The sequence below is a fragment of the Primulina eburnea genome, chromosome 12 (assembly GCF_022965805.1).
Source record: "Primulina eburnea isolate SZY01 chromosome 12, ASM2296580v1, whole genome shotgun sequence".
NCBI classification, from domain to species: domain Eukaryota; kingdom Viridiplantae; phylum Streptophyta; class Magnoliopsida; order Lamiales; family Gesneriaceae; genus Primulina; species Primulina eburnea.
The window spans coordinates 1,797,046-1,819,825 of NC_133112.1; the positions used below are offsets into that span (position 1 = coordinate 1,797,046).

The following is a 22,780-nucleotide window of genomic DNA, read 5'->3' on the forward strand; positions in this document are numbered from 1 at the left end:
TATTTGTGAGACAGATCTCTTATTTGGGTTATTCATGAAAAAGTATTACTTTTAATTGTGAATATGGGTAGGGTTGACCCGTCTCACAGATTAAGATCCGTAAGACGGTCTCACATGATACTCACTCCTATTGTATATACATAATAAAAAATACAACAAAATTACAATTACTTCTTGTTATCCGTATTGTTTTTGTTATTCTTGTTTATTTACAATAATAAAAAATCTTAAAACTAAATAATAATAATAATATTTTTTAAAAAAGAGAAAAACATAACCATTTCATCTAATTCCGTCAATTATCTATTCTCATTAGATATTTTCGGTTATTTTATGTTATAACAAGAGTATTTCTCCGTCGATTCCAATGTAATATAGAATAATCCAAATTTCTACTATGCTTCATACCATGCACGGAAATTTCTCTGCAGTTTATTTCTTTCAAATCTCATTTTTCTATTAAATGTATAAGCAACAAACTTAATTTGGTGTATATATATATATATATATATATATATATATATGTATATATATATATATATATATATATATATATATATATATATATATATATATATATATATATATATATATATATATATTTAAGGGTTAATTATATTTAATTAACTTGAGATTTGTCATAATAAAAAAGTCTAATTATATTTAAATATTACATGTATTTATTTGTGAAAAATAATAAATATATGTAATAACTCTCTAACACTAAATATATTCCCTTGAAGTTTATAATTTTTTATATTTAATATTTTAAAAATATAAGATAAATATAAATTTAAATATATAAAATATAAGATAAATACAAATTTTGACGTTGTGTTTATAATTTTAAAATTTATTAGATTTATTTGTGTAAATATAATATTTAAATAAACCAAAGGGAAGATGGCTATACCGTCGGCTACTGTTTTTGTTTTCCGCCAAGCTAAATTTTGCAGAATTGCGATCTGCGGGGCTCAATCATTCTCCTCAAAATGGTACTACCATATTTTTGCATCAGCAGTTTCACTGTATTTCTGTAGGTTTCGTGTTGAAAGTTTGCTAATTTGGGTCTACCTTTGTGAAATTTGTTGTCTTTTTCATTGAATATCGCAGATCCGATTCATAATATTACAGAACAGGCAAGGAAAAACTCGACTGGCCAAATATTACATACCTCTCGAGGAATCCGAGAAGCATAAGGTCGAGTACGAGGTAATTTTTTTTAATTTTTTTATATAAGCATGTCGAATTTCTCACGCAAGTTTCCTTAAATCCGTATTCACTATGCATTGCAGGTTCATCGATTGGTTGTCCATAGAGATCCCAAACATACCAATTTTGTGGAGGTGAGCGATTTCTGTTTTTTGTTTATCCTTTTTAGCTGATCGCGGGCTTCGATTCTATTGTCCTTTTTCAATCCTAGGTATATATAAAAAGAGCCTCTTACCCTTGTAGTGTTGATGTTTATTCCCAAATAGCATATGTGAGATAAATATTTTCCTATGATCACAAGATCAAGTTGGTTGTATGGTTTCTGGATGGCTTTTCCTTCCAATAGTTTTATTTGTATTGTTTGGGTTGTCTTCATCTCGGCATCACAACACATGATTATGCACTATCCAACAAAATTTCTCTTGCAGTTCCGAACCCACAAGGTTATCTACAGGCGATATGCTGGATTATTTTTCTCATTGTGTGTAGATATTACCGACAATGAGCTAGCTTACCTGGAATGCATCCACTTATTTGTGGAGATACTGGATCATTTTTTCAGCAATGTTTGCGAGCTAGATTTGGTATTTAACTTCCACAAGGTATGTTGCATTTCTTGATTTTATAATTACTAGAAAGCTCTCATATGTTTCTAACGTATGCTTGTTTAAAAGTGCAATTACACTACACACATGCATGAGCCCTTTTTGTACATGACTGTTTGGTAAATAAGTACCATCAGTGTTAGTTGTTATGTGTATGTTTCTTTCAAATTTTATTCTGCTTCCTTTACTGGTTGGAATGCAGACTAGTTTTATGAGCTGACTTTTAGCTCAGGATCAACTTTGGCTTAGCTGCTCAAAATACTACCAGTCATTTATGACCTAGAACTGCTCTATCCTAGTGTTAACCCACATAAATTTTTTCTCAGTTGGAATCAATGGAAACTACCACATCACTGCCCTTCCTTTGTATATCTTGTCGCTATGTACATCTTTAACGTTCCAAGCCATGTAGACAGTAGAATGATTGTATTTCGTTCATTAATTGTGTTATTCTTAGATGGGATGTTTATCGTGTTTTTTCAAGGTTTACCTTATATTAGACGAGTTCATTCTTGCTGGGGAACTCCAAGAAACAAGCAAGAAGGTATAATTTTCCCTTACCTTTTAAAAGTTGGAGAACATGTTGATAGCTTCATTGATGTGGATTAAAGTACAAGACCTCCCCATATGTTTCCTAAACCAATGCGTGAAAATGGTTTTGGGCAATATTGTTTCCCCGTCATGATTTTATAAAAGATGAGTCACGTGTAGACTTAAAACACTTAAATGCAATGTTAAACATGCTCATACAAATTGTACAAAAGGTTTGTGCTTTGCCAAGTAATATTTATTGAAAATGAGATCATATGTGAACATGACAATTAATTTCTCTTTCCCTTTATTCTTCAGGCAATCATAGAGAGAATGGGGGAATTGGAAAAGCAGGAATAAAGATTCTTCTAATCTGCATGGTTTTATGAGCTCGATGAAGCCTTATTTCGTAACATTTTAAAGTCAATCCCGTAATTCTCCCCTTCGGTGCTCCTATTCCTTGCCTTATCTGAATTCGTTGGTATTTTGTTTGTAAAGAATGTTGTACGGCAATCACTTTTTGATTGGGGACTTCATTGGTTGAATATGGGAACTCACTTGATTAGCTTTGTATGATTTTCCGTCGGTGAGAGGAAAATTTACGCTACTGTAAATCGAAGCCATTTATGTTTCAACTCTTGTTTCATAGATGTAGACAAATGATATCAGTTTGCTCATTTGACAAGTGTATTTTAGAGACGTGTCTCCTTCACGAGCCTAAAGAGAGGAATGTTGTTATTTGCAACAAAGGATCTAGGTTGTAAATAATAGAATGTCTGCGGATATCACAATTAATGCGTATGTATATAGAAAATAAGAGAGATATATTTACGCTCTATTTCTTGTTATTTGCACTCTATTTGTAAATAAATTTGATACATATTTTATACATGAAATGAAGTGTAGATAACATGAAAATATCAACTCCCATAAAATTCATAAAATAATAATGTCCCCAGAAATTAAATTCCATACAGAATCTTTAAATCTAAGATAATGTCAGTGATGCTTCATTTATGTTAGGACATCAAAAAGAAGATGCAAAGTTACCAAATAGTAAATAATACCCGGGTCTGACTTACCGGAGCCATATTCCAAGGATCGCCATCAGTGTACACATGCCAAACAATGAGCTGTTCCACTGAGAAGTCTGATTGACACCAATTTATCTACTTCAAAGACGCTGCTGGTTGCAGAATATTTGCAATTGTGACATATTACCAGGATAGCATGTTGCTCTGTTTCTATCAAATCCTGAAGGGAGGCGTAAGCCGTGTCCCTTCACATTTGAGAGTGATGGTGGTGGATGGATTGTGTTAAACTGCTGTTGTGGAAACTGTTGATAATTTAAGCCAGGTGAAGAATGCAAGTGCGGGAAAAGCTGTCGAGCCTGAGCACAGTTAACAAAGAAAGACGAGTCACTTTCTCCATTTTCCCTTTCCTGTAAATATGTGGTGGGAAGTCCAGCAGGAGGAGATTGAGCTGCAAATTGAGCCGCAATTCGGCTGCTATGAAATGGGGGTAGCTGTCTCAAAAAATCAACAAAACAGAGAATCAATTCACCTTTAAGACAAGAATGTAAATAGAGTGAGATTTGAGGAATAATGGAGGCAAGAATTATTGTCTGCTGTGTAACCATAATGGAGACAGATGGAAACATCATTCTGGATTTTCTTGTTTCATTTATTTGGAGGTTACATGTATCACGTAAAAATACTTTTGATGATAGTATGGTCATCAAGATAAATCATCATATTATGGTAATCCTGCTGTGCTTTACATTTGTTTACAAGGCAGAAAACAGGTAAGTACAAGCAAGACGAGTGAATGAAGAATGTTTCAAGAAAATTTGATAGTGAGACTACAGAGATGGAGGACACAATCAAGTCACCTGCTCTGTGGCCACAGCAGAAGATCGATCATGGATTGTTGAATAACAATTCTGGGGCTGTGGTAAAAGCATAGCCAAGTTATTTTGTGACTGCATGTATGACGAGTGAAATTGTTTCAGCACCTCATCACTGTTTCCAGCCAAAGATAAGAAATCTGAACCCTGCAAAAACTTTATTGTCCAAGATACATGACAAACAAACAATCTATCAGACACTGTCACCAATGAACTCACCTGCTTAAGTGAAGAACACGAGGCATGCATTTTTGAGGCCTGCTGCTGATCTTGAAAGAGACTCTTATGCAAAAGAATGGTATCTTGGATTGAACTGACGCTGAAAGACAAAGGACCACTCGTGTGATCAATCCCATTTTTTTGATACTCAATATTTATATGCGATCCTGGCTCAAAGAGTGTCCCCGGTAATCCTTCCTTTCTGTCTGATACTTGCATGACTTTGATCAAATGACAGATGTAAATATGAGCAGAACATCTCTTCCGCAACCTCATTGGTTCAGCCTGGACTAAATGGTGCTGATTTGTTAAAGATCGGGGGAATACATAGATAAGTTTGTCGAGCCCCCATAGATAATATTTCTTCAATTACTTAATCTTAAAACAGAGCTAAAAGCTGGCTTACCTTATTCTTGGTAAAACTTTCTTCAGGTGTAGGATGCTGGATGACATGATTTGTAGTCTCAAACCAGGCAGGAAGTTTGTTAATGGAGGATCTTGAAATCAGAAAATAAGAATCATGACATCTATTCGACAAGGAAGAAGATAACATATGTTCCAAGAAACAACAATTACTGACCGTGGGCAGGATTCCGGAGTCTCGGTGCCCTGAGTTACTGTTGAAGACAAGCTTGGACGCCAAAGAAGTAAATCTACCTCGCAAACCAGAAGGTCATGTGACTCGTTCATACATCCACATTCAGTATAAATATACAAAAAAAAGCCGCCACATTTGAACACTAGTCTTATGATTAAATGAGAAAATCCCATCAAATTGAATAGTTTACCATTATTTTTGTCCTCCCTGGGGCAATTTTGGATCCCAGGAGCTGCAACCTGAAAATATTGGAGAATCTTCTTATAGTATGTTATCAATCAACAAAATATTATCTGCATGTTGGAATTCTTGAGGCATACCTGTTCCATGGTGATTCCCCGATCACTTGGCACAGTAGCTAGAGCAAATATTTTTGTTTTGCTATATGATCAAATAACAAATTAGACCAAAACTGAGGGCATATAAATCGAAGGCAATGGGAGGAAAGAACTGGTAATCCACCTGGCACTAGTGACTAAATTGGTTTGATCTTCAGAAGCCAAGAGGATGGGATATTGCTTGCTAATGGGGAGCTTGGAAAGCAGAGGATCGTCAAAAGATTTTAACTGAGCAATTTTTGATGTTGATTCTTCCAAATTTGAAGTTTGACAGAGCGCTTCAACGGTTGCTCTTGCGGCAATTTTGCCAGCATCTGTGCTTTGTGGGATGTAGATGGCATAACAAATAGGAATCAAGAAAGCTGAGGGGATAAATTTAATGGAATTCCCAAGTGAAACATCTTAAAGGGTGCTGAGTTAAAAAAAGATGCCATTGACATTAAGTAAACGATGCCGTTGTCGTTATTAGAACAAATTGTTTACCCAGGTTGGGATATGTGAGCCTCTTTTTTCGGATCACAAAGGGAAAGGACAGACAACTAAGAAACAATTCAAACCTTGAGCTGCGGTCATGGTGCTCCCCGTTTCTAGTACAGTTGAAGAATTTGTTTCCGAAGGGTGAACACCAAATCCTCTCTCATCAGTCTTGATAGCATCATAGAACATGTTGGCTAAAAGATACAAGGTCTCGGCCACTTCTTTCTCATCCTTAGTGATATGTCCTTGTTTCTGCAAAAGTAATTGCATTGAGTTCTCAATCGATTTTTCATCCTCAAGTGGTCTGTACAATGCATGTTAAGTTTCAAATATGGCAACGCATAACCATATTCAGTCTGGATTTCTTGGCCCCGCTTTTCCGGAGTGTTTCAACTCCATCATACAACCGATTTTGTTTCTTCGAATTTGGCATAGACTCAAGGCCTCGTTTCTTGATGGCTGCAACGTGGAAACAGAATCAACTCAAAAGGGGTTATAGGAAAACTAAAGAATTGATCATTCACTGATGATACTGCCATTCTCAGCAAGGTCGGATCCGGTATGGACGAGGAGCGTGATCGACCTCGACCACAGTTGAGGTTTTATGAAAAAAAACAATTACATTATAATTTTTTCTAAAATTATAATTTTTATTCCAAAATCTATTTTAGTCCACTCCATTGCTACTTACCACAAGGGTAAAATAGTAAGGCACCGTCATAAAAGGGAAAAAAAAATATAGGGATAAAAAAACAACACAGTATCTCACATGCCAAGGAAAAAAGCCATTACAAATAAAAAAAAAAAAAAAAACTTTAAGAAACCGGAAACTTCTCAGAAGAACCCAACTAAATCAGTGGTCTCCGAATGAAACCAATTAACAAGAGCATGAAAAGAAGTCGAAACAATAATTAATCACAAATTAAGTCACACACCAGACCGTAGCTTCCTAGGAATTGCAGCATGATTAACTGCACAACGTTCATCCAGAAGCTGCAAAAATAAAGATTGGACAAAAATAAGGAATTATACAAAAACACATATAAAATTTAATGATGAGTCAAGACATTACCTTTCTGGGCAACTTGAATTTCTTGTTATTACTAGTACTAGGCTGAGGTTCAGATTCACCACAAAATCCAACAGAACCCATTTCACACTCTTCTCCTTCGACCTTCTCCGATTCAAATTCAGTTGAACGGCAACATAAAAATTCCTGTCCTAATCTGAACCACCAAAAATGAACTCTCCAATGAACAAAAGGAGATGACTTTAACAGGAAAAAGATAACACGTAAAACACAAACAACAGCCCAAAAGAAGAAAAAGGATAGAAAAAAGAATATAAAGCGACACGTAGCATAATAAAAACCTCAGTCTTGTAGACTCGAGAAACGAAATATAACGCAGATAAAGACAAGAATCCATTTATGACTTTTTGTTGCTTAGTAACAGTAAATTAAACACGAAATCGAGGATCTGATCGTACTTTCGCCAACGAATTTGACGATCGTACCAAGAAGAATGCTAAATGTTTGTGGATGGGTAGTAATCTTCTCGTGCAGGCCCTCAGTCATTTAGTGCTGTCCATTTCTAACAAAGGTGACAATAAAAGATATGCACACACGGGGATTTACTTGAAAGCCACTCTCGACGACGGAATTTGAGTCCATCCAACTCAGTAAATGCATCAGATCTTTAGATTCTCTCTTTTTTCTGCAGAAAAGTGTCTTCACAGTAGAGTAAAGCTCGAATTTTCATGAAAGATGGATAGAAACCAAAGGGAGAAAATGCGAGGCACTGAAATCTTCAAAGAGACAAGGAGAAGAGAGGGCAGGTTTGTTAGGAAAGTTAGGGGAAAAAGAAATGCGGATGTAGTCCTTTTTATTAGGGGGGTACTCAGAGAATCGGGTTCTTCTTCACGCAATAAAAGGACTCTCTCTCACACACTCACACTTTACACTCTCTCTCTGTCACCCACACACAGTTTGCTGTCTCCTACATTCACACACACACCAAGAAATTAAAATGCAAGGAGTTCACAGGACGCTACAAAAATGAATACAGAGTGGATTAAGCTGAGTCTCACAAAAAAAGGTAAAATACTTAGTTCTCTTGGAACTTTGAATCACAGAGGATGTCGATCACAATGATAACCAAAAGGCAAAAATGGAGGAAAACTTTTCCTTTCTAAATCTAATACGCATAAATAACAACCAAACAGAATTCAGAGACACACTCGTTGATTCAAAAAATCTGAAAGAATCCGAAATAAAAACATCTACGCTAAAAAAAACCACTGAAGATCGATGGAAAAACAAGTAACCAAGAGAATTTCAAGCTACCGTTTTTCCTCTGCAAACAGCCTAATCCAATCCAACGAGAACAAAATGCAGTCTCGAATACCGTATTAGTTAAGAATCAACGGCTACCATTGGAAAAATCTCCGGAAATCACAATCCCTGTGGAGTGTGCAGAGCTGAGAGGAATCAAATCCGCAGTCATCCTCAAATCTCAACAGACGGGGAATGCGAAACAAACCGATGGAATTTGAGAATAAAAAATAAATCGCAATTAATAACGGCCAGCCATGGTTTTTAACTGCTCCAAACGACGTCACTGTGAAATCGGTCGGACTGCGTTAAGGCGTTCGTGAGAGCCGTTGGATTTTCTCCACGTGGCAGACACGTAGGAAAAAAAAGTCAAATTACAATATTTGTAGGGAAATTTCGTGTGAAAATTCAAAAGTGTACTCATCTCCTTGGACGTGAGTGAGTTTGATTCATTTCATCAATATCTTTAGATATGAATCAACAAATGCAAAACAATAATTTTTAGTGGTTGATATATAGAACAAAGGATAAAGGTTTGTGAACATAAATACTAAATAAATGTGTAATAATTCTTTTTCTGTCCAAACTGAAGTGGTCCCTAATAAGATTAGATGAAAATTGAGATTTTTTAGTGTAATGATTGCTTCTCAATTCCCTGCAGTCTGGCGTGAAGGTGCGCCAACTCCTGGGCACAAGTTTAGTCATGATTGATAAGTATACATTTCCACTGTATCATGTATTGGAAAATTATTACGGGCTTATACCATCGGTGTGAAAGATCTCAACTTCGAAACGACATTTGACATTTGATACTTGAAACCCACTTTAACATATATGTTATAAAAAAATTATAAACATAGTCGTATAGTAATACGATGCCAATTTTTGGTTCTTGCTTTTGTATTTTATTTTAAATAAAGTATGCTGACCTTTTTCTCTAATAAAATTATAAATCTTTTTTATAAAATTTAATTGACGAAAGATGTGGTTCAACATAGAATACAAAAGGAAATGGCAGTTTAAATCTATTATTTGGAATATCACCAATCCATTCCCTTTGCATTGATCCAACGCTAAAATCTTGAGATAAAAGTAGGTATTACAATTGTGAGCGTCCATGGAAATTTTTATATGAAATCACTCACAAAACTAGGTTGGAAAAAAAAAACAGAGCCTTAGCCTCTGGAGATTGGAGAATCACACCACCCCGGAAGGGAGCCGTAGCACAAGATGTCCACCAACGAGACTGAATCAATTTAAACAAAGACAGATGTTTACATGGGGAAAAAAAGTAAGTACTTTTTCCCAGCTACGATCAAAACATTTGGAACCAACCTCTTAACATAGTAGTAGCAGAAATCAGCCAGTATAAAAGTCTGGACGATCTCTGATACCAGAACCATGGAAGGCCATAGTCCATAGCCTAACACTGTCAGCAATCGTCCTCCTGTATCCAATACCTTACTCCAAACATAATACAACAGTCTTACATGTGTTTTAAGTCCATGTATATAGCAAAGGATGTAAAGCTCGAGTTTTATGCATGATCAAACCTGAAGAACCCAATGTGCACAGCTCAAGAACCTGGAAACTCCGAGGGCAAATACATAATTTGCAGTGAACGGTTCAACAATCTACAGAAGGAAACGAAAAGTTAATCTTGATAAATATTTAGAATGTAATGAGAACTTCTCAACCTTTGTGTTTTGCATAAGATGAAGCTGAGGAAGGACCGAAACAGCCTCCAAGTACACGCAAAAAGCCCAGATAATGCGATTGACAACATGATGCTGAGTCGATGGGTGAATAGCAACAGATAGTAAAGCACATGGTATCACCTACAAGAACAATAAAATGAGGAAAAGTCCTTGCAAAGAAACAATATCATTGTATACACCACGAACAAGAGTCGATTCAATGGACGACACAAATATAATACTTTAAGAAGGCAAAAGAAAAAAGCTAGTCCAAGACTCACGACGTAATAAAGGGAAAACATGTCTTTGTCGTCCATGTAACTTGAATTCAATTTATAACGAATCACATAAATGACCCACGAGGTAGTTGCTAATGTTGCAAGATCGAGCAGCGTGTGGATATCATATTCCATTACTAGACTGCAGTAGAGTCTAGCAGCTAAAAACATAGCCGTCAGCTCTTGGGACTTGAGTGACAGACCTGAAGTAAAATATGTACGAGCTGAGAACTAAACAAACTGGCAAAGCACAAAATGCCTGCAAAAACATATCACGACACACACACACAGCACATCTCAAGACATGGATCAGTGTTACTTTGAGGCTATGGCCATTCAGTCGATAAAAATAAACCAAAATCACAAAATTGACGTCCCACGAGCATAATTCGTAAATGAATATAGGAAATCAAGGAAACGGACAAATAATTTCTTTTTGGTCAAAGAAGTGAAGAACTTAGATGTTTCAAGAATACAGGTTGGACTAAGTTAAGGGGCAGGGGGGACATCCTACCTTAAATGAGAAAAAAAAAGTCCTTTTCCTTTTGAATGTCTATTTCCAACACAAAAATACATTCAGTCCACCACTCAACCCACATTCTTGCCAAAGATCCAATTTTTAATTCGCATACAACAAAATAGCTACCTAAAATATACAGAATCATCTTGTCATTTGAGAAAAGCAATTAGAACAAAGAACTTAAAATTAAGCCATTTTCACATTATATGGATATCACACAATTTAATTCAGAATTTAGTAGTAGTTTACAGCTGGGGAAATGAATATTTCCGACGCAGTTAAGACCTCAGAAGTATACTGAACAGTTATTCGTCTGTTCATTATCTCCTTCAACAATATAATAATAATAAGTAAAATGGTGCAGTATAAAATAATACCGGCGCATGTTTTCTCTTGGGTAAGCTTGTAGATGAGGAGAGAAATGCCAATGGCGTGAACGACCTCGGCGGCGATGAAGAGATTGTCGTGATCTTCCACGACGAGCCGGAGAAAGAAGATGGTGAAGACGGCGGCACCCACCGCCAATGACACCTTGGCTTTCGGCGGCTGCCTCTTTAGCCACTTCGTGGCGGCGTTGATTGGTTTCTTCGTGCTGCCCTTTACCCTCTCTCTCAGAACAGAGCTTCGGTTTACAAGATCCTCCATTCTCGCATTGGCTACTGTATTTCTTTTTTCCTTTCTCTTTTATTTTCATTACTACATTTTGAATACTTCGTATTTTTTTTCATTAAAATCACACTTAACCAACCATTTGTTTTTTTTTTAATAAAAAAATTTCCCTTTAAATTCTACACTTTAGTTTAATATTCTACCAGTAACCATGCACACTGTGCAAAAATATGAGTAAAAAAATAAACGATTGTTTCAATAATTGGTATTTAGAATAGTTTTGAATAACAAGTAACAATTTTGATAATTTTTGTTGGAGACAAAGTAATCGAAACAAATTAAATTCCTGGAAAACATTTTTCAGATGCCATGTCAAATTTATATTATATTTTATGAAGTATATTATGCCCATCGTGTCCATAAATCAACCTTTCATTAATTTCTCAAAAACCTTGTCAATTTTGAAAATTTAATACATTCGTATAGCAACAGTCCCAAGTTTTCAAACTAAAAACTTCATAGAAAAACATACAATGATAAAATATATCGTCAAATGTCAACACATCCAAGAAGCAGATCTTTTCATGTGTGGCTTCATCTGTTTGTCTTCCTCAAGTGATATCATACCCAAGTTTGAGGGATCCTCCAGCATCATCTTAGCCACCAAGTATCCTGCGATCGACCATGTTTGATTCTTTCGAGCCTGCTTCCCCATGTAACGGCCCAGCTTACCATCATAATATTCGGGCCAATGATCCTTCAACAGACGTGTCTCAGCTAGTTCGATTGCTCGTTTTGCTAGTTGAACTCGTCCTGATTTGATGCATGCTGCCGTGAGAAGCCATAAGAGGACTGCGCAAAATAATGATGAGAATAAGAGAGGATGGCAACATATATAATCTGGCCCTTCCCATTGCCATATCTGAAAACAAGGTACTTCAACTCCTAAAATCTACACATACCTGGCCAAGAACCACCATTATGGTAACTCCAGCTAGTGTTTTTTGGATCACAGCCTGTTACTATCCTCCATTCATGACTCTCCATAGCTGGATAACAAATCTTCAACGGCATTTCTCCAACCAACTCCTCCCATCGCGATTCAATCAGATCCATTATAGCCGAAGCTTGCTCTGGTGTTGCCAAAGAGGACAAAATAGCAATGCAGTTTCCTAAGCAAAACCAACGAAAGTCCATTCTTGCGGGACTAACGTTTCCAATGAAGTAACCGCCACGGCTTGGAACGAAATTGAAAACCCAATCAGGGAGTGAATCGGGCATAACATTGAACTTGTTTACTGCTGTGTGCGAATACTCTTCGGTTTTGTACCGGTATATATCGTTGAGCTGTTTGATATCAAGCCAGAAGTAACTCCTCATGTGATAGCTTAATGCATGGAGACGTTTAACTATTCTATCTGTACAATCCTTGCCCTCTTCATCGTTTTTTAGTAGAAGCAAAGCACACCTCAGGGCCATGAAAAATAGAGCTTGTATCTCGATAGGATACCCATAAATACCCTGGAAATTGGAAAGGCACAATGTTTGATGGGTCGACAAAGTTTCAACAAATAGAATATATAATCATAACAAGATGGGGCTTTTGAATGAAAGCTACCATTCGGCGATCAATCATGGAGCAACCATCAGCACACAGAAGCGTGGGGAATGTATCAAAGCCTTCCGAAAGGCAAAGAGTCAGGATGAGTCTGATTCCCCTCTGGCATTCGGGCAATTCAGCCAAAGAGGCATCGCCTGTAGACTTTGTATAGGCTCGAAGAAGAATAATCCACCAGAAACCAGAGTCGACAGGAGCCACTCGACCAATAGCACATTCACCAAAATCGGCTATCAGCGTTTCATGGTCCCTAACAGGATCGTGCAGTACTTTGAAACTTGCTGGCATAACCCCTGCCCCTAGAGTGAAATTGTCCACCTTTTTCTCCCAGGATTGGAGCCGTAGTGTTTTAAGAAGAAAATTCTTGACAATTTCGGGTTCACCATTCATCAAGAATGCTAGTGCACTAGGAACAAAGTCTCGGACAAACACCTGCCAGATGTAAGGAAGAAAAAAAATCAATCTTCTAGCCTAAAAATATAGACCGTGATTCAAAATTACAGAAGGATTCACCTGATCATAGTTGAGTTCTTCGGTAGAATGATCCAACGCTGCAATGGTCCCCACGGGCTGCCCTCGGAAATGGACTATGGAACGCTGCAAGGCTACCCACGCCTCGGACACTATAGGGTGCGTCTCTACACAACTAAATGATCTAGGGGAGCCTATGCCTGAAAAACTATCAAAAAGACGAGACGAGTTCTCGCTGTTTCGGTAAAACTGGCGTGGTGGGGACGAAATCGACATTTCGCTGAAGGATCTTTCGTCAAAGGATCTCTTCCTTTCGATAGTTAAAGGCCTCGGCCTGTTCAGTAGTCTAGACAAATCTGAGTCTCCGATCTCGAAGATGGATGAATTGGAGTCTTGGTGTTTTGAAGTTCCATTTTGAGAAACATTAGAAGTAGGAGACATCCTAAGATTCCTTCACTGATTATTGTCAGTTCTTGAATAAAGAGCTGCAGTCATCGAAGGATATCTTTTATTTAAATTCTAAACAAGAATGTCATAAACTCAAAGTCAATCCAAACTCTCGACAATCGGTTCGGAACTCATAAAGTTAGAAGAGAAAATTTGAGCAATGAACCTCATTTTTTAACTGAATTAATAGAGTTAAAGCATCACCAAATTCACAGCCCATAATCAAGAACATGGTCAAATTAATTGATCCCATGAACAACAGAATTAAGAGAGCCTTAAATATCAAAAGATGTAATCTTGGCCACTGTACCAAACCAAAAACAAAATCGAACAGCAAAAAAATATAAAACCAAAAATAGTTAAACAGAAGACGTAAAACTTGAATAAAACAGCAAAAATAAAATAATAAAAAGAGAATAGCAAACCTAGTAATGGCCGGCAAAAGCTTACTTTTCTACAGAATAAACTAAAGAAAAGACTACAAGCTAGGGTCGTTTAGATTGAGGAAGAGAAGACCTTATATAGTCTACGCATAAATATGGGGAATCCGTGAATTACCGGGTAAACCCGGTTATAAATTTGCCCGAACTTCATATTTCGGTGAGTTTTATGGGGAGCTCCGAATAGTGTTCGAAATCCCCGGGATGAATTGTCTCTTTTACGTTAAACTTTCCGAAATAAGACTGTATAATTTCTGTCATATCCGCGAGTGTGTTGGATTTTGGGTAATGCTGATATCTTCGGTGGCAGATATTAGTGGGGTACACAAAACTTGGAATTTGGAAACTATCGTACGGCCTCGAACCTATGTTCGTATGACACGTGGAAGAAATCGGGTGGTTCTTACCGGGTTTGGACTTTGTAATATGAGCCGGACGACTGACAAAACTTCCATTTACGTATTATGAAACTCGACCCTGCTCGGTGTGCCGGGCCATCTTCTTTCAATTTTCAACACCATTCTTGTAAAAAAAGAAAAGAGAGAGAGAGAGACACGTCGATGGGCATCAGCATCACTCTTCTATAATTTCCACGATTTCTTGATCTCGTTTTCCATTGTAATCTGGTTCTCTGGTTGTTTACTAATGTGCACTACATTAATTTTCTAAAACTAATTTTCTTTGGTCATCTTCGTGAAATAATTACTATGAAATTAGTTCGAAAGTAAAATACGTACTTAAGGAAAGTCAATTCCTTAAGATATACATCTGGTTAATGTCCTAAAACTTGTTTCAAATTCGGTTAATTAATAATCAAAATAATCGATTTAAGGTACTTGCAAGGAACTGAATCACACGAAGTAGATATAAAAAGATTTATGTGATAATGAAATTTGTTTTCAGAATTTTTTCAATGCCTCGATATGAGTTGACCGCTAGCCTCGTTTACATGAATCCTAAATTCCTAAAAATTGTAAATCGTAGTAACTCCTACATCATGATCTAAATATTTCGAGAGAAGTTTGCAAAAGATTATATTTTGCAGAAGTAATTACATTTATATATCATCAAAAATTTGGGAAAAAATTAGATGGGGTAGCTAATATTTACAAATAGAATAAAATAAATGATTTTCTTTAAAGTTGGGCGTTTGAAAAATAAATGATTCTCATATTAGTTTTATAATAAATTAGATAACACATCTCTCAATCCATTTATTTGAGAACTATTATTTTATAATAAAACAGAAAGAATCACTTTTTTTAGCAGATGGAAACGCTTACCTTTCCTATTTTAGAGAACGCATCATTCACCACATAACGTAATTTTCTGCTTTTGTTCGGTACACATGCAAATTTCTAATTAATTCCATGTTGAATCACTTGTACATGTGTAAAATTCTTATTTCATGTACCTTCGAATCACCTGTATTTATGTTTACACCATTGACGTGTGTAAAAATATAATATGTTATTCGGTAAAGAATATATATATATATATATATATATATATATATATATATATATATATATATAGACATATTAAACTACAACAAATAAACACACTACGATAAGTTACAGAAACAATTGTTAATAGAAATAACAAATAATTCTGGATTGATATTGAGCGAAACAAATGCAATGTAAAAGGAATCGGTGCACGAGCGTTTGAATATGAGCAGTATGTTGCCGAGGAAGAGAACTAAACTAGAAATGCGAGTAATCACGATTTTCTTAAAATATATTTGTCCCCTCCAATAGGTGTTTCGATGATCATTTTATGACATCTGGTCTGATTCTGATGGTTACGATGATGGAATCAGTAGCAATTACTACGAAATTACAACTCCGAGGGGATGAATTGTGCTTGAACTTTAACAAAAAGCATTTTTGAAGGAAAAATTTCGTGAAAGACCTACAATGATGATTATTCAAATTTGTTGATCTATTTAGCAAAAATGAAGCAAGTAATCCCAATTTAATTATTTTCTTTCACATGTGAAATGTGATATGTTTATATTTAAATTAATTAATCTATAAATATATATTATAATCTATAAATATAATAAATTCATCATAAAAAAATTTAAATGTAAAGTGATTATGTTTTCAAAAAATAACAATAAAAGGACATGGCATAAAACTCTAGCTACTAGACACGTGGCATTAGCTTCCATTAATTAGGAACCCCTCCACCCCAAGTTACTCCGTTTCCTTTCCTTCTCTCTCTAAATTTCCCATCGCCACTCTCCTTATCGCTAACTCAATCAATTGATAATTTTATAGTCAAATTTGTTCGGACAAAGAGTAAAAATCACTAAATCAGATTAGATTAACAGAAGAAGGAAATAAGATGATGATGATGATGAAACAGTGCAGCAGTAAGCAACACGGCTCTCTGTTTGCTTCTGCGACCGATGATGAATTGTTAGTCTCTCAGATTCTGCTCGAACTCGAAAATATGTTCATGGTCTCCGAATCGCGCGCAGATTTCATATGGGGTCGCAAGAAGAGAAGATCTAGCTTAGTTGAAGCTTCATCATATTCTCCCGAACAACCATCTTCACAGCCAGCGTCGGTTCAGAGCAACGACAAAGAGGTGAAGGTGAGAACGCCTCAGGTTAAAACGGAGGAGGAGTGCGCCGCCGCCAAAACCTCTAGTCCCACAACGCCGCTCTCTTTCTTTCCAAGTGAATCTGATGAAAAGTCCAAGCATTCTTCGAAGAAAAGTTCCAAGAAAAGGATACATGTGCGTCTTCCCTTTATTTTCTCTTTTTGTTTCATTGAGTTTGGCAACTGGCTTTGCTCTTCCAATTTTTGACATTCCCTGTTCTCTGTTTACCCGTTAAAAAACTGCCCTATTATCATTAGATATTGCGTTTTTTGGTACAGTAATTCACAAATTTTACCATTGGTTAATTGCAGTCAACAGAGAAGTATAATAATATGATTGAAAATTTGGTTGAATGTGGGGATTTACTCAGAGGGGTGAGTAGTAAAAATCTGTTTGCTACATTTTTCTAATCTTTACCACATTAGCATATCTATTTTCTGTACTTTTTTTAAATCCCTCTTCTTTTTGTTGTTTTTTCAACTATGGTCTTTTGCCAATTAAACAGGAGTTAGAAAAAGTGAGGAATTACTACAATGAGTTGAAGACTTACAATTCGGAGTTAAAAGCAGCATTGAAGATTCAGGTATGAAAATTCCAACCTTTTAAAGATTTGATGTCAATTAGGCAGAAAATCGTCGTTCCATTAAAAAGAATCCGACGGATCTATTTGGTACAGGTTCTAAAGACTTGCCCAAAAAAGGCAGACTCTCAAATGGAAACAGTCGGATTTACGAATCTTGTAGTGGATCCAACCCAACATTATCAAATGACGATGTTGACTCATCAACAGCCGTTCATCGCAGATCCGACGGCTCAGAAATTTCAGCATTCGTTTGGGCCAAATACAGTCCCCAAAATCGGCTCATTCTACAATGGGCTTGAACCGGTGGTCAACCAAGTGGGCCCATCTAGAATACCGGATCTGAACCTGTCTGCTGAAGAGGCTTTTGGTGTGGATACATCTCAGCCTTTGGATGTGGACAGGGCACTTGCTGATAAACGGGCCAGATTTGCTGAAGCTAGGAGGATGAGGAGAGGAATAATCAAGATCAAGTCTATGAGGAGTGCTTGTGGTATTAAATTACCACGAATTAGATTTTGAAAACAGGTATATTTTTTGTTAATTGTATTCAACTTGTAACCGTATGTTCTGGTGAGTTTTTTGTAAAGAAAAGGTGGTTCAATTTATTATTGGTTCTAGGATCTAATTTTACTCTCAGGGGCCTTCCATGTAGGCAAGTTAATAACACATCGAAATCTTTTTACAGAATTCGTAATTAAGCTTAAATTGACATCATTTAGGTTTAGTAAATATTAATATCTTTACCCAAAGTTAGGCTCGGCAAGAGCCAAAATAAGTGAATTCATAGCGACACCCATATCATCGATACGAAAACAGTTGCAGAAACATCACACATTACAAGGAAAGGCAGTATTTTGGCATGCGGGCCACAGAGAAAAAACGAAACATGAAAAGAAAATTACATGACTTGATAATAGAGAACACATAAAAACTTTTCAGCTATCGTAATGGTCTGCAACAGCCTCATCGTCAGTTTCTTCTACGTCGTCTGCCGTGGCGTCTTGATACTGCTGGTACTCTGCTACCAGATCATTCATATTGCTTTCAGCTTCGGTGAACTCCATTTCATCCATGCCTTCCCCAGTATACCAGTGCAAGAAGGCCTTGCGGCGGAACATTGCTGTGAATTGCTCGCTCACTCTCCTGAACATTTCTTGAATCGATGTTGAATTTCCAATGAACGTCGAGGCCATTTTAAGACCTGTGGGTGGAACGTCACATACGCTTGACTTTACGTTGTTCGGGATCCACTCGACAAAGTATGAAGAGTTTTTGTTCTGGACGTTGAGCATCTGTTCATCCACCTCTTTGGTGCTCATTTTACCTCGGAACATGGCAGAGGCTGTCAGGTAGCGTCCATGGCGAGGATCAGCAGCACACATCATGTTCTTTGAATCCCACATTTGTTGAGTCAGTTCTGGTACAGTTAGAGAGATGTATTGCTGCGACCCACGAGAAGTGAGTGGCGCGAATCCCACCATAAAGAAATGAAGACGTGGGAAAGGGATCAAGTTCACAGCCAGTTTTCTGAGGTCAGAATTCAGCTGACCTGGGAATCGCAAACAACAGGTAACACCACTCATAGTGGCGGATATCAAATGGTTCAAGTCGCCAACTGCCAAAAAATTATCAAGAACGACAAAGGCATTAGCTTACAGGGATCGAATGGTTCAAGCCTGTACACAATGTCGAAGTAAATGACTTACAGCTTGGAGTACTGAGCTTCAAAGTCCTGAAACAGATGTCATAGAGCGCTTCATTGTCAAGTACCATGCACTCATCAGCGTTCTCCACCAATTGGTGCACTGAAAGTGTAGCATTATAGGGTTCCACAACAGTGTCAGAAACCTTTGGCGATGGGAAAACAGAGAAGGTGAGCATCATTCTGTCAGGATATTCCTCTCTGATCTTTGAAATCAAGAGGGTACCCATGCCAGAACCTGTGCCACCACCAAGTGAATGGCACACCTGAAATCCTGGCATCGGAAAAGCAACAATGTATGTTAGCAAATACTTGCTTCTTGCATAATATTTTCACGTGTTAATGGGGACAATATACAAATGCCCCTAACTGAAACACCCACGAGCTTCTCAACCAAAAAATTTCAACTACCTTGACAACCTATTCATACAAACATTTTACCAAAACTATTCTTAGTTTTTAAAGATCAACAGTCACCCAGCAAACTTGATATGATAAATCTATACTAATCAATTCTCAGATTAAAAATAACAGATGTATGAGCACTGATTTCCATGATAACAGATCCCGTCATTCTGAGTCAGCCAAGCGAAACGGAGATCCGAAAATCACCAATACACGGTAGAAGCATTATAATAATAATTTCAAAGCTAAATGACATTCCTTCAAGCTAATAGCACAATACAAAAGCTCATATCGTCAATGACAAGATCTTCACACAATCAATGCTAGCAGTGTGATATCTAAATTCCAAATACACAAAATCAGAAACAACAGAACCATGAACAAAATTAAGACATGCATTCTCATCATGAATATCCGTATTTGTAGGAAGACATAAAAACACATCACCAGCATAATATGTAAAAATGAACGACCAAACAGAGACGCGCACTCGGTGTTCAAACCTTGCAAGCAATCACAATTCTCTGCCTCTTTCCTCACAACATCCAGCACCGAATCAATCAGCTCCGCACCCTCTGTGTAGTGTCCCTTGGCCCAATTGTTCCCAGCGCCGGACTGCCCAAACACAAAATTGTCGGGGCGAAAGATCTGGCCGAAACGACTGGATCTGATAGAATCCATGGTCCCGGGCTCCAGATCCATCAGCACCGCCCGTGGGACGTACCTGCCACCGGACGCCTCGTTGAAATAGACATTGATCCTTTCCAACTGAATGTCGGAGGGGCCTTCTCCCTTGAACTTTCCAGTTTGATCGACGCCGTGCTCATCACAGATAACCTCCCAGAACTTAGAACCGATCTGGTTCCCACATTGTCCTCCCTGAATGTGCAGGATTTCTCTCATCTTCAGGGCGGTTCTTTGGGGTGAAAAATGTGGTGTGGGCGGTTATTGAATGAGAGGGAGGAATTGGTGGAGGGAAAGGCAAGATATATTTCTTAAAAGTCGTTGGGAGAGTGATGGGTATCGATCGGATTGGATTTGGTGGAGTTGAGACAAGGATGCGGGTCCCACGTCCGGCAAGTGGGAAAATGATCGATACAGCTCAAATTATTGGGTCAAACAAAACAAAAAACTGTCCATTTACCCCTTTTTGCCTAAAATAACTTCAATCAATCGTATATCATGGTAGATGAGATCTTACCTACGTGATTATTATTTTCATTTTATTTCAACGGTCAAGATCTTGTTACACATATAATTTAGAAAAAATGAGTCTTATATATGCATGAACAAATCTTAGTCATTCATTATATCATGAAGACAATACCCACATAGATATGATGAAATAAACCTACCATCCGATAACTAATTGCGCAATATATTTTAAAATTTAATGACTGTTGTTAAAATAATCGAGGTACAAGAAAACGTTCGTTTTTAATGCAATAGTAGTGTGTTATATTTTGATATAAATTAATTCTAAAATAATATATGAAATAACTTTCTAAGGATAGATATAAATCGATTTATATCTTTACAATTTTTTAAAAAAAAATAAATTGGAGTACAATTATCGTGTTGAAATATTTAGAGACCAAATATATAAAGACGTACACAAATACACACTATCCTTTATTTTACTATTGAGTGCATAAGTGTATAGTCTTGTTTTATTAATCTTGATTTTTTTTTTCTTTTTATGAGATATTTAGATTATAAAAATAAAAGTAATATAGCATAAAAAATGCATCAAACACGATTATTAACAATTTATGATTTTATTTGATGGAAGTAATAATCATACGAGCTGATTGAGCATTGCAAGCCCAATGTATATTACCTTCGAACTGTTGGTCTATAATATATTTTATTATATTGGATTTTCATATGTAAAAAATAAATATTATAATGCAGTTAACGTGAGTAAAATATATTGGACAACGTTGTAGAGTACAAAGATGACAAATGCATTAGTTAGCCGCCTCATAAATTTGATATATATATATGAGTATTGGAATTGAATTTTCTTCTATAAGTATGCTTATTGATATAAAAACCTTAAACAATGTTGTTTTCAAAATTCATATTTTTCTATAAATATCATATGATTTGTTTGAAAACAATGTTGTTTTCAAAATTCATATTTTTCTATTAATAACATATGATTTGTTTGAAATTTTAGAATAACTACTTTTATAAGAGACCTACTCATATTATTATTATTAAGTGTGAAAATTTTAGAATAACTATTTTATAGAACATCAAAATATTTAATTCTATAATTACTTTTTTTTACTCTACTTAAAACCTTATCAAATAACTCTTTACCTATAAAAAATCTAAACAACTGTTTTTTTTTTAAATCGGAAAACTCTTTTAAATGGAAAAATAAATTCTCGTTAATTGATTAATATTATTTGATTAAATAAAAATAAAAATAAAAATAACAAATGTAAATAATCCGTGAGAAAGTAATGTGCCATGTGGATTGGGTCACTCCAAGGTGGGTCAGCTCTGACCATTTCAATTCAAAGTCAGGGTCCACCTTTTTGTCCTTGTTTGGGACTAGCTTAGCTTAATTAATGATTTTTCATTTGGCAGGCATGGCAACGAAAATCGAATTTTTTTTACATATAGCTAATTATTTCCGTCACATAATGAATATTTATTTCAATTTCAAAAACAGTTGCATTCCAATAATTTAAAAACAATAATTAATTCAACAAAAACAAACACCGTACACGATAAATTATGGGAAAGAATAATTTTGCACTCTCATTTGTCTATTCCAAAGCTAGTTTTGACTTTTGCATGTTTGGAAAGAGTTACTTTGGTCTTCTTGGACCACCTTATGTTAATGAAAATTGTTATAATCTGTCGATGTTTCAATTATTAAAATTTGACCAATTTTTAATAATTGAAACACTTCAAATATAACATAAAAAAATATGATTGAAAATGAGTATTAAATTTTTTTTTATAATTCATGGTTATACAAAAAATATACGGTTACGCATGATGAAGAATGTGTAAGTCATGTAATTTTTAAAAAATACTAGTGTAAATTTTTAATAGACAAAAACTGGTGTGAGACGATCTCACGGGTCGTATTTTATGAGACAGATCTTTTATTTGAATCATCTATGAAAAAATATTACTTTTTATGGTAATGTATTACT

At 36.0% G+C, this 22,780-nt stretch overlaps 6 protein-coding genes across 13 annotated transcripts; 2 read left to right on the forward strand and 4 right to left on the reverse strand.

The window, feature by feature from the left end:
- Nucleotides 1–841: 841 nt before the first annotated feature.
- LOC140806587 (AP-2 complex subunit sigma-like) lies at nt 842–2,895 on the forward strand. Its single transcript, XM_073163146.1, has 6 exons — nt 842–995; nt 1,114–1,212; nt 1,296–1,346; nt 1,641–1,814; nt 2,302–2,361; nt 2,667–2,895. Exons 1-6 carry the CDS (start codon nt 993–995, stop codon nt 2,706–2,708), a joined length of 429 nt encoding a protein of 142 aa, XP_073019247.1. The 5' UTR covers nt 842–992; the 3' UTR covers nt 2,709–2,895.
- LOC140806585 (uncharacterized) lies at nt 2,821–8,176 on the reverse strand. Of its 3 annotated transcripts, XM_073163145.1 has the most exons (13): nt 7,375–8,174; nt 6,959–7,112; nt 6,822–6,879; nt 6,233–6,345; nt 5,967–6,138; nt 5,534–5,771; nt 5,392–5,452; nt 5,262–5,310; nt 5,054–5,138; nt 4,880–4,970; nt 4,474–4,773; nt 4,240–4,401; nt 2,821–3,873 (listed from the first exon to the last, which is right to left on the reverse strand). In XM_073163145.1, exons 2-13 carry the CDS (start codon nt 7,037–7,039, stop codon nt 3,523–3,525), a joined length of 1,761 nt encoding a protein of 586 aa, XP_073019246.1. In that variant the 5' UTR covers nt 7,040–7,112; nt 7,375–8,174; the 3' UTR covers nt 2,821–3,522. The 3 variants fall into 3 exon arrangements, with proteins under 3 accessions (XP_073019246.1, XP_073019244.1, XP_073019245.1); XM_073163143.1 differs by having other exon boundaries at nt 4,240–4,773; nt 5,054–5,126; nt 7,375–8,176; XM_073163144.1 differs by having other exon boundaries at nt 4,240–4,773; nt 5,534–5,723; nt 7,375–8,171.
- A 1,050-nt stretch (nt 8,177–9,226) lies between these two features.
- LOC140807009 (uncharacterized) lies at nt 9,227–11,424 on the reverse strand. 2 transcript variants are annotated; one of them, XM_073163650.1, is made up of 6 exons: nt 11,091–11,424; nt 10,197–10,396; nt 9,916–10,056; nt 9,772–9,802; nt 9,554–9,678; nt 9,227–9,464 (listed from the first exon to the last, which is right to left on the reverse strand). In XM_073163650.1, the coding sequence occupies exons 1-5, from the start codon at nt 11,356–11,358 to the stop codon at nt 9,578–9,580; spliced, it is 741 nt and encodes a 246-aa protein (XP_073019751.1). In that variant the 5' UTR covers nt 11,359–11,424; the 3' UTR covers nt 9,227–9,464; nt 9,554–9,577. The 2 variants fall into 2 exon arrangements, with proteins under 2 accessions (XP_073019751.1, XP_073019750.1); XM_073163649.1 differs by having other exon boundaries at nt 9,229–9,464; nt 9,772–9,852.
- Nucleotides 11,425–11,738: 314 nt separating this feature from the next.
- On the reverse strand, nt 11,739–14,571 carry LOC140807008 (probable alkaline/neutral invertase B). 4 transcript variants are annotated; one of them, XM_073163647.1, is made up of 5 exons: nt 14,375–14,571; nt 13,454–13,896; nt 12,941–13,372; nt 12,285–12,843; nt 11,739–12,174 (listed from the first exon to the last, which is right to left on the reverse strand). In XM_073163647.1, exons 2-5 carry the CDS (start codon nt 13,850–13,852, stop codon nt 11,879–11,881), a joined length of 1,686 nt encoding a protein of 561 aa, XP_073019748.1. In that variant the 5' UTR covers nt 13,853–13,896; nt 14,375–14,571; the 3' UTR covers nt 11,739–11,878. The 4 variants fall into 4 exon arrangements, with proteins under 4 accessions (XP_073019748.1, XP_073019746.1, XP_073019747.1 ...); XM_073163645.1 differs by having other exon boundaries at nt 14,284–14,571; XM_073163646.1 differs by having other exon boundaries at nt 13,454–13,930; nt 14,284–14,571.
- Nucleotides 14,572–16,464: 1,893 nt separating this feature from the next.
- On the forward strand, nt 16,465–18,122 carry LOC140806594 (uncharacterized). 2 transcript variants are annotated; one of them, XM_073163155.1, is made up of 4 exons: nt 16,465–17,046; nt 17,223–17,285; nt 17,417–17,494; nt 17,588–18,122. In XM_073163155.1, the coding sequence occupies exons 1-4, from the start codon at nt 16,651–16,653 to the stop codon at nt 18,011–18,013; spliced, it is 963 nt and encodes a 320-aa protein (XP_073019256.1). In that variant the 5' UTR covers nt 16,465–16,650; the 3' UTR covers nt 18,014–18,122. The 2 variants fall into 2 exon arrangements, with proteins under 2 accessions (XP_073019256.1, XP_073019257.1); XM_073163156.1 differs by having other exon boundaries at nt 16,465–17,039; nt 17,222–17,285.
- A 144-nt stretch (nt 18,123–18,266) lies between these two features.
- On the reverse strand, nt 18,267–20,614 carry LOC140806593 (tubulin beta-1 chain-like). The gene is made up of 3 exons (XM_073163154.1): nt 20,105–20,614; nt 19,201–19,470; nt 18,267–19,109 (listed from the first exon to the last, which is right to left on the reverse strand). The coding sequence occupies exons 1-3, from the start codon at nt 20,502–20,504 to the stop codon at nt 18,430–18,432; spliced, it is 1,350 nt and encodes a 449-aa protein (XP_073019255.1). The 5' UTR covers nt 20,505–20,614; the 3' UTR covers nt 18,267–18,429.
- Nucleotides 20,615–22,780: the final 2,166 nt, after the last annotated feature.